Source organism: Diceros bicornis, chromosome 33, assembly GCF_020826845.1.
Source record: "Diceros bicornis minor isolate mBicDic1 chromosome 33, mDicBic1.mat.cur, whole genome shotgun sequence".
In the NCBI taxonomy this organism is placed as follows: domain Eukaryota; kingdom Metazoa; phylum Chordata; class Mammalia; order Perissodactyla; family Rhinocerotidae; genus Diceros; species Diceros bicornis.
In genome coordinates, this window is record NC_080772.1 from 32,079,142 (window position 1) to 32,090,312 (window position 11,171).

Consider the following 11,171-nt stretch of genomic DNA (forward strand, 5'->3'; position numbering starts at 1 on the left):
TCACAGAAACCTAGTTTTGAACTCTGGCCCTGGTATTGATCAGCTGAGGAACTTTAGGCAAAATATTTAACCTCTGTGTCTTATTTTATACCTTTGTAAATACGTCACAGAAGGGAAGATGAGGTAGGCATAGAAAGTGCTATAAACAGTGTCTGGCTCTTAATAACTACTCAAAAAACAGTCTTTTATCATTGTTATAATTTTATTTTTCATCTTAGATTATTGTCAACTAAATTATTCAAATGGAACATTGTTTCCCCACACTTATTCACTAGACAGAAAATACTCAACATCGCTAACTTCACTGTTTAAGTAAAATCAAAATATCCTCTCTTTCTGTAACCCAGGGTTTTCTAATTTCTTTTTCTTTTTTTTTTTTTTTTTCTGCGGGGAAAGATTCACCCTGAGCTAACATCTGTTGCCAATCTTCCTCTTTTTTTTTTTTCCCTCTCCAAAGCCCCAGTGCATGGTTGTAGTAGTTGTAAGTTGTTCTAGTTCTATGTGAGCCGCCTCCACAGCATAGCAACTGACAGATGGGTGGTGTGGTTCTGTGACCCGGAGGGGAACCCCAGCCACCCAAGCGGAGCATGCCGAACTTTAACCACTAGGCCATCAGGGCTGGCTCTCTGATTTCTATTCTAGTAATATTTTGGCCGAATCTGAATCAACGAATGTGATTTTTTAAAAACCCAAACTTTTCCCAGCTTAGGAAGAATAAGTTACGCCTCTCTAGGAATAACTCTCCATTCCCTAAATATCCTGAATAACGATTATTGAACTGAATTGGTGCAAACTGTACTGAGGCTGCAACAGAGAAGGATGGACACTCCAGGACAGGCGTCCGAAGAAAACAGCACACACGAGCCCATCCGGGCGCCTCCCGCCCCAACCGCGGTCCCCTTGTTGCTCCGTCTACACCCTTAGTGCTGGTTTTCTTCCCTCCAGGGCAAGGCAATTATTCACCCAGAAAGTGGTACCAGATCTTCCTCTCTAGGTGGAAACATTTGTTTTTCAACCTGTTATTTACAAATTCCCTGAGATTGGCATGCTCAAGTGATACTTTCCCAGTAGGTCCCTTCTCTTCTGAGTCAGTCAGGGGCAGTGAGCACTCAGCTCTCCTCCATCCCCAGTTCTCATGCTGTGCCTGGTGCATGGCGAGTGTGCAGTGAATCCTGAACCACAGTATCTCTTCAGAGCAGCGGTGAGTCTGGTTCGGTTTGGTTTGAGATGGATTGCCCGACCACACCTGAGGGACGCTCCACTTCCGTCAGTCACAGTGAGTGACTTTCTATTTTAATGATTGTCAGTCAGGTAAAGGGGGTGGGAAGAAGGTAGGCGTGCTGCTTACTTCTTCTGAAAACCGTAGCTGCTGTTGTATTTTTCTGAGGTTTTTTTTTTGGGGGGGGGGGTAGACAAAAGTCTCTAGACTTCATCAGATTGTTTACAAAATCATATTAACATCGTTATCCAAATGTCATGGCTGCACTCGCTCATGTAGAACTCCAGTCCCTTGCAAAGTTCACCCCTGCTCCCTGCCCCAGGGGTTCCTGGGGGTCATCAGGGGTATCCTGCCTGTATTCTGCTGGTGTCTGATAACTATCCCTTCACCACAAGGCTTCCTGCACTGACTCTGCTGCCTACAAGAGTGTCTTCCTTCCACAGAAGACAGGAAACCCTAACATCGAAACCAGGAGCCCTGTTTGTGAAGCTCCCAGAGACACTGCCCCTTGAGATGTCAGAGCAGTGCTGGGGTCCATCCTGACAGGGAGGATGCTTCTTTCTCGCCTCCGTGCTGCAGGCTATTACCTGGGCCCTGCCGCAGAGTTGCACATGCCCCTTCCAACTCTGCCTGGAATCCCCTCTTTGTGCAGTCCAAGCAGCTCAGAAGGATGTTTCTCTATGCCTTTGGTTGTCTTCCTCATCATTTCAGTACACCAAAAAATAAACAAGCACTTCTCTCACTTTGACCAGAGCATCAAGATCCCCTATGTGTCAATTCAGGCAAATGACAGGCCACATGTTCAAATGGCCAAACTCCACATCCACACCTGGACTAAGCTGTGGCCTCCTGCCACACATTTTAAGACACACGGAGGCTTGTTTATTAATTCGTTAGATGTAGTGTTACAGTTGATTCATAACTGTACACTGTGAACCTGTTTCTACCTAAATTCCCTTTGTTACAGTTGTGAGGTGAATAATTAGGAAGCATGAATTCTAGTTCCAATTCCTCCTGAAACCAGTGGGGTGATATTGAAGTGCAGTTAACCAATTTGGGCCTGTTTCTCCATCTAAGAGATGAAGTGATCAGTCCACATGGTTTCTGAAATCCATTCCTGGCCTAAAGTGCCTAAGGTTCGGTGCTAATAAAACAGAATATTCTCCTCTGTATTGGCTGTCAGTGATAGTGGTAGCGGTTATGGTGTTCTCTGTAAAAATAGTTTGGTATTATATTAGACTGGTTCCAGATCTGTTTATTACCCTTTCACATAAGTTGAGGTGTAACTTTTGAGGCACACTATGTCCTAACTAGTTTATTAAAAAATTAACATTATTTTCCCAATATAGCACAGATCATGCTATGAATTTAAAGGATTGACATAATATGCTTAACAAGAAGAAAATCAACACGAAGTGCCACTCTGAATGTATTACAGCAGCCCCGCATTGAAAAAGATACATCGTCCTGGCTTCTCATGGCTGCCAATGCCAAGGTCCTACGTGACACAGGCATGTTCAACAGGGCAGCCAAATGTTGACACTTGTGCAAAGGCTCTCTTGTGTCAGCAGTTGTAGTATTTTACTTCAGAGTCATATCTAAACCACCTCAGCAGTTTGGATCACAGTTTGGGAGTGCTTGAGAGTTGGAGACCGAGTTTGTCTGTACTCTCTCATACATCCAAGTGCTGATAACACTGTTCACGGCGCTTTCCTAGAAGGCAGACAAAAGATAAGATATTTCAGTATTGTTGGTGAAACTGACGTTTAGAAAAACGCAAACTAAGTAATATCCATACATACATTCCTTAAAAATCTTGGAAAGAGATCTGTACAGACAATTACAGATAGCAACTATTTGTTGGCTGATTTTGCCATATATATATTTATGTATATATATATACACACACACACACATATATGGCAAATCATATATTATATATGGTGTGTATATATGTACAGTATATATGATGTGTGTGTATATAAATTTGTGTGTGTACATATATATACAAAAAAACAAAGTGTATTTGTAGGAATTTAAAGTCTTTATTAAAACACTTTAAATGCCTACATTGAAGCATTTTTGCTATTTTACATACTCTACACTTTTCAAACGCTAATAGTAACTTACATCGATGTAGTATTTTATGGTTTCAGAGCACGGGTATATACATGATGCTATTTAATTCTCTCAAAAAAACTGTGAAAACACTTTCTACATTTTGAAGGCAGGGAACTTGAATCTTGGAGAGGATAAATGACTTGTCCAAAGTGATATAAGTACTGAGTGGCAGAGAAGGAAAATCACATCTCTGGATTCTAAATCTAATTTTCTTCCTAAGGAACTATAAATCTATCTGTTTAGTGGTTGATGTCATTATAAAAAGCAGTAAAATAAATAATGTTAGTCCTCCACTTCTTACTTTATAAGGAAATGCACTCTTCATTGTTGAAAGAAAAAATAACACATCATTAAGAAATGAGGGCAGAGAGTGACGTCAGCATCACGGCAGAGTGAGTCGTCCCCTTTGTCTCTCCCCTCTGAGTTACAACCCGTCAGACATCATCCAGTGACCAAAAAAAAGGACTCCCTGCACAGAACACCAGAACACCTGAGAGATCCGTGTATCTATGCATCTGAAGGTGGGTGGACTGGACCTCCAGGACACAGTGGAACTAGGGAAGCAGCCCCCTGACTCCCCTAGCAGTGGAGATCCAAGATGCGTATCCTCACACCAGCATGCATGCCAGCAACCACAGGCAAATGTGGCACTTGTGGCTTGGCCTCTCCACCCCTAGGTGGCGGTGGGTGGCACACATGTCCTGAGGTTTCAGGACACAGAGCAGAGCTGGTGACCCAGCCCCTTCCTTCTCCCCTAGCAGTGGCCCGGGTCTCTCCAGCAGTGGGGACAGCAACCAAAACTCAGATTTCACCAGCAGGAGCAGGGTGCCCTGACTTGAGGTCTCAAAGAGCACACCATTGGGCACCAGCAACCAGAGACTGCAGGGCCAGCAACAACATGTGCAGCTTAGCTCCTACTCCTCCCCCAGCCATGGCAGGTGGCACCTGCAACCTGAGGCTTCAGGAACCACAGCAGAACCTGAGACCCAGCCCCCAATGGTGGCACACCAGACACCAGGTCTACCAGCAGCAGGGGATGTGTACAAGAACCTGGGCCCCCAACAGCAACAGTGACATCTATGAACCCAGCACCCCTGGCAGCGGTGCTACCAGCACCTCCAGGTAACCTGGGAGCAGCAGTGCAAGTGGTGCATGGGGCAGCAGCACCAAGCCCATGGAGAGCCCATGGAGAGCCCACAGAAAGGACGTTGGGGAACATGAGTCCCAGTCAACCCTGGAAGCAGCAGAAGTGCTCACAGCCTGGTGACTCCAGTGGTGACACCTGAGACTGCAGTGACGTCATAAGCAGCAAGGCACCAACAACCTCAGAGGAGGGCACTGATGATGCCTCTAGCAGAGAGAGTGGAGGGTGGAAAGTGCAGGCTCTCAAATACAACCAGAAGCAGCTCAGAACCAAAGTAACCAAAGCTGTACCCAAATAAGAAAGGTGATTACTACCACAAATGCACTGGCAGAGGATCAGTTCATCAAAGACCACGAAGCACTACAGTAACACTGCAGAACAGAAGGGGGAAGACAGCTCTCCAGAAACCAAACTTGAATTCACAGAAGATTACAATGTAACTGACAGAGAATTCAAATAGCTGTCATGAAGAAACTCAGTGAGTTACAAGAAAACTCAGAAAGACAGCTCAATGACCTTAGGAATAAAATTAATGAACAGAAGGAAAATTTCACCAAAGAGATTTAAACTCTAAAAAAAACCAACCAAACAGGAATTCTAGAGATGAAGAACACACTTAAAGAAATAAAAAATAACGTAGAAGCAAAAAAGTTGAGCAGACCCTGTGGAGGAGAGAATGAGTGAGCTCAAAGATAGAAACCTAGAAATCATTCAGGCGGAGGCAGAGAGATAACTAAGATTTTTTAAAAAATGAAGAAATCCTTTGAGAAATATCCAACTCAATTAGGAAAAGTAACATAAGATCCCAGAAGGCGAAGAGAAGGAGAAAGGAGCAGAGAGCTTGTTCAAAGAAAGAATAGCTGAGAACTTCCCAAACCTGGGGAAGGAACTGGACTTACAAGTACATGACGCTAATAGAACTCCTAATTACATCAGTGCAAAAAGACCTTCTCCAAGGCATATAATAGTAAAATTGTCAAAAGTCAATGACAAAGAAAAAATATTAAGGGCATCAAGAGAGAATAAAATAACCTGCAAAGGAACCCCCACCAGGCTTTCAGTGGGTTTCTCAGCAGAAACCTTACAGGCCAGGAGAGAATGGAGTGAAATATTCAAAATACTGAAAGACAAAAACTTTCAGCCAAGAATACTCTATCCAGTGAAATTGCCCTTCAGATATGATGGAGAAATGAAAGCTTCCTCAGACCAACAAAAGCTGAGGGAGCTCATTGCCACTAGACCTGCCTTACAAGAAATCATGAAGGATGTCCTCCCACTTGAGAAAGGCAAAAGTTTTCAAAGTTTTAAGCAAGGAGATAAATAGATAGACAAAATCAGAAAATCACAGCTCTTTATCAGAACAGGTGAGCAAACACTTAATTATAAAGGATATGGGGGGGTGGTGAGAAATGAGGATAGATTTTTTTTTTTACTTCCACACAATTATTGCATATTCCCTTAGAACTTATTTTATATTATGTCCTAAATTACCTTTTTATTCATTTTGGTGGAGGTGGGGGTATGGGGGAAGGGGAAGAGTTGACATATTTCCCACCACTCTGTAGAAGCAAGAGACATGACCTGGGAAGCGATGCTGAGAGGGAGCAGGATAGACTCAAAAAAGTATAGACTTTGGAATTAAGCCAACCTGGATTTTAATACTGGCACCACATTTTTCTAGCTCAATATCCTTAGGTAAGTCAGTGTTTGAATCTCAATTTTCTCACCTGTGAAGTGGGCTAATAAATCTTATCTCACAGGATTATTGTGAGGGTTGGGTAAATAATATATGAAAACATGGGGATGTGGTAGCCATGTAAATGTTAGTTTTTATTTGTGTCAATTCATCCTTACACCAAATAGACACTATTTAAGCTTTGCATCCCTAGTTTAAGTTTCCTTTTCACACTGTTCTTTGGTGTTGACCTGGAAAACAGTGAGAAATTAATCCTGGGGTGGAGCATAAGTTTAGCAACAACTCTCAATTCCTGCTGAAATCTTTATTGCAAAAGTACATGCTTGTTTTGGCTTACAGACAAGTCAAAGGACAGGCAAGACAATTTCTTAAATTCCCTTTAGGTTTTTAGTTCCTCAATCCATGCACATTTTATAATATTGATGATGATATGTCTATCTGCCAATGTTTTCCCCCACTCTTATAAAGCAAGAGGAAAAGAAAAATTACATTCACCTCCATTGTTTTAAAACAAGCTATTTGAGTGATTTTATATCTAGACGTTATAATAGGTGAAAAAACTAATGAGAAACAGCTCACTCACCACCACCATTTTCCCATCTACCAACCGTCTCGTTATAGTGGTCTCTTTGCCTTCCCAATCCTGAACCTGAACCAAAGAGTCATTATTTAAGGTTACCATACTCTGAAAAACACACAAAACCAAATTCAGCTCAGATTGTCATGCTTGAACTCTAAAATTTTATCATGTGGCAAACTCTTTTCAGTTGTTTTGCTATTCTCAGATAGTTTTAGAATGGTGTTTACAATTCCATTTATTTTAAGACTTTGTCAACAGTAAATTTGTTGGCTGATTCTTCTGGCAAAAAATAGTTTTATAAGAGTAAGAAACATAATATAATTGCGAAGGGTAAGTAAAATATTCTTTTTTATATTTTATTGTATAGGCAAAGTATGATCTTGTTGCATAAAGAATCACAAGTAAGTTTCAACTTTAAAAATACACGTGAAGCTAATTCAAACTCCCACTGTAAGATCTTACTTAAAGGAGAGAAGTCCCATTTCCTCTTTTTACCCCAACAATATAAAAATAATTAAAATGATAATAATAATCACAACGATAGTTACCACTTATGTAGCACTATGGTGTGAGGCACTCTTCAAAGAGATTTGCATATATTGATTCACGTAATCCTCACAACAAGCTTATGAGGTAAGTACTATTGTTATCCACTTTTGCAAATGAAAAGACTGAGCCAGCAAGGTTCTGTGACTTCCCCAAATTCACACAGTGGATTGGTGTCGGAGGTGGGATTCACACCCAGGTGGTCCCGAGCCAGAGTCTGCATCTTCCTCCGTTATATTATATATCATAAAGTTTAGAGATATCTCTGATTAAACTCTACTGTACTGCAACATCGCATTGTATAATCATTGGGTTGCATACATCTCAGAGCTTGCATTTCCACTGAGTTGGGCCTTCTACCAAAACTATTTACCGTTCTATTCTGTGGCAGAGATGATGATGGTCACTAAATTTTCCTTCTGTTCTCCTGTATTTTCTAGCCTTTTTATTCTAGCAGATTTTTGAAAATTTAGCACAGATATGTTTATTAAACATTTTAGGTCAAAATTCTTCTTTCGTTTTATATTGTACAGGAATTTGAAGTCTCACATTATTTAGCAACTATCTATTAATGTGATGTGTTAGTTCCTTTTATCAGGACATCACCCTCCATCTAGTTTAACAATCCTCTATTGAGTTCATTCATTCAAACAACAAATATCTATCAAGCAACTATTACGCAACAAGCACTGGGTTCTGTGAAACAAAACAGACAAGAAATCTTATCTTTGAGGAGCTTACATTCTGGAAGGGGGGAACTTACAATAAAGATAAAATATAAATAAAAAGTAAATTATGTATTCCAGTTGCAGCCCATAAGATCGAAGAAACTGTGTGTGTCACTTCCAGGCTGAGGCAATAAAAACCCCATTGTATCTTTCCCTATCTTGTTGACTGAGGAGACCCCAAGTACCTGATTGTCCAGCTACAAGGTAGTTGAACCTCCTTGGGCCTGGGTCCCTGAGAAATTAAGAGGGGCAGATACGCTATGCCCCGAATTCCCACCCCCTCCCTACACATACACAAATTTCCCCAACTCCACCCCAACACTGAATATGTACTATGAGTTAGAAATAAATCCCCATTGTGTTAAGCCACTGAGAGCTTGTGATTAATGTTTTACCATGGCATAATCTCTCCTATACCAGCTAATATAAGTTTTATTCATCATAATTTTATGTGTCAAAATGCTCCAAAATGGAAAGGCAGAACTTTTGTTTCTGAGAGACAATCTAGAGAAATAACTCTCAAAATGTGGTCTGCTGATCACCTGCATCAGAATTGTTGCTAAAAATACAATTTTCAGGTGCCCACCCTAGATATCAGAGCCTCCAGGGATGGGACCTAGAAGGAAGCATTTTTCACAAGCATCCCAGAAGATTTGTGTATATATTAAAATTTATGGTCCTCAGACCTAGGTTTTAGCCCAAAGTTTATCTAACACAGATTTTTGATATGTTTGCTATAATTTCTTATTTAGGATGATTTCAAATTAACATTCATGAAATTTATCTGAAAGAGTGTTGAAGGCCTCACCTTGGTTTTATGGCCACCTGGTGTGGTTTCTTCCAACTCTTCTCCCAGTTTGAAGGAGATCTCATTATTTTTAAAGATGCTTTTGGTTTTTATAGTGATCACATCTTCCTTTGTACTGATGGTCACAGTGGGTTTTGCCAGACAGCCAAGTTTCCTGCTGGTTCTTCCTATTCCTGGAAACCAGATAAAAGAACGCAATGGTTAAATCTGTTGTCGGCTCCAAGAACTCACGTTAGCCGTATAATTCTTTCTTAACTAGGAGACTTATGAGTTAAACAGATTTAGTGCTGCATGAATTCAAATATCTAAAGCTGGTAGTGCCACCATTATATGTTAAAATAGATTGTATTTGCAGAAAAAAATATCAGTCTCTAGTTTTTGTGTAGCAATTGTCATGTTTCTCTAGTCCAGTAGTTATTAATCTTGTTGGTCCATAGACCTCTTTGAAAATTGGATTAAAACTATGAACATCTCCCTTTTTAAAAAATATGTTGATTTACATACAAACAACATACTTTCGCATGGATTCTTCCAGATCCTTATCTCTTCACTTGCATTTGTATAAGTACACATATATAGAGTTTATTTTCTCTATTATGTTTTTTATTGTAGTTAAATACTTATAGAATTTATTTAACATTTTAACGATTTTAAACTATACAATTCAGTAGCATTAAGTACATTCACAATGTTGTGCAACTTTCACCACTATATATATAAGTTTCTAAAAAATATAAATTTTATAATATAACTATTGTTTTCCAACTTGCTTTTTCCCCTTACGTGTATGTCTTGGAGATTTTCCATGTCAGTACATATAGATATATATTTTTGTCATAACCATAGAATATTCCATAGCATGTATAGTCCAAAATTTTTTTATCTGTCCCCCTATGGATGGGCATTTAGTTTGTTTCCATTTTTTGTTATTATAAATAATGCTATAGTGAACATCCTTGTGCACACAGCTTTATGCAATACGTAAAGGAGTATTTCCTATAGAAATAACATTATACATACAGCAATACCTAAGTTAAATTGCTAAGAGAAGATAAATTGGGGAAATACTATAATATGGTTTGTGGAATTCATATTGTGAAACATGATGACAAGATATGATTAGATAATGGCCTCCAAAGATGTTCACATCCTCAGGGGACTTTGCAGATATGGTTAATGTAAGGATCATGAGATGGGGAGATTATTCTGGATTATCTAGGTGGACCTCACATGTAATCACAAGTTTCCTTATAAGAAGAAACTTTTCCTATAAGAAGAGGAAGCTGGATATTAGACTACAGAAAGGAGAAAGCAATGTGATAACGGGAGCAAAGATCGGCCACACACCAAGGAATGCCAGCAGCCATCAGAAGCTGGAAAACAAGATCTATTCTGAAGATCCCTTAAAGATCAAAAGCAAATGCTTGCAAAATGGTTATTTATTAAAATCATTTGCTGTTTAGTATATGGCATATGCACGTTTTATCTATGTAAATCCATGGTAAATTACATGAGGGCGGGGATTATGTCATTCCCAACCTAGTTTTGCACAGAACTATATCTAGGTGCCGAAGCAATATTTATTGTTTCTATGTGAAAAATTGGAGGGAGGGGTCTAAGAATAATCTAATTTCATACAGATTAAGTCCTGTGCTGTCAGAGCTCCCGTTTTTACTGGATGTGATACACAAGTAAACATGGCTCACCCAGTTCCTTCATATATTCTTCAAAATTTTCACAAGAAATGGCTTTCCATGTTCCCTGGAGCTGATCAACCATTCTGTCTAAGTTGATCTTAAAGAAAAATAGCATTATATGGATGAGTATATTGGTGTTCTCTGAAATAGTATTGGAACCTGTTCTTAGGACAATGCTGGTAGATAGCACAGAACAGTCAGGGAAAAAAATAAGGGACTCTAATCCTTTCATGCTCCCTTAATACCGTCTAAAGAAGAAAAGCCCTCTCAAATGTAAGTCAGGATGAAAATGGAAACATACTACAGTTTTTAGGAGGACTAGATATAATTTTTCCATCTCTAATTTAGGATCAAAACTAGATATTACAAATTACAAATTCTCTCTAGTTCCTTCCATAAGAACTGACACACACACACAGCAAATTATAAGGGGTGGACCTAGGCAGCTATGTTTATGCCATAGGACCCCTGTACTCCAGATCTTTCTTTTTCTCTGACCAAGAGTGATATCAAAAAAGCTAATTTATTGCCTGTTTTGAGGTCGTATCACAGTCTCATTCTTGATAAGTTGAACTGAAAACTGTAGAGACTTCATAGATGGTATTTGGCACTTGAACTAAAGTTAAGTTTAG

The 11,171-nt window shown here is 39.7% G+C and overlaps 1 protein-coding gene across 1 annotated transcript; it reads right to left on the reverse strand.

Annotated features, from left to right (window-relative positions):
* Positions 1–2,827: 2,827 nt before the first annotated feature.
* FABP12 (fatty acid binding protein 12) lies at positions 2,828–10,621 on the reverse strand. Its single transcript, XM_058528999.1, has 4 exons — positions 10,549–10,621; positions 8,843–9,015; positions 6,764–6,865; positions 2,828–2,932 (listed from the first exon to the last, which is right to left on the reverse strand). Exons 1-4 carry the CDS (start codon positions 10,619–10,621, stop codon positions 2,828–2,830), a joined length of 453 nt encoding a protein of 150 aa, XP_058384982.1.
* Between the last annotated feature and the right edge of the window lie 550 nt (positions 10,622–11,171).

Excerpts from the sequence above, each read along its gene's own strand:
- FABP12 (XM_058528999.1), bottom strand. The coding sequence starts at position 10,621 with ATGGTTGATCAGCTCCAGGGAACATGGAAAGCCATTTCTTGTGAAAAT. Across the intron at positions 9,016-10,548 it reads AGAATATATGAAGGAACTGG|GAATAGGAAGAACCAGCAGG; the intron begins GTGAGCCATGTT and ends TCTGGTTTCCAG. Across the intron at positions 6,866-8,842 it reads CAGGTGGCCATAAAACCAAG|AGTATGGTAACCTTAAATAA; the intron begins GTGAGGCCTTCA and ends TGTGTTTTTCAG.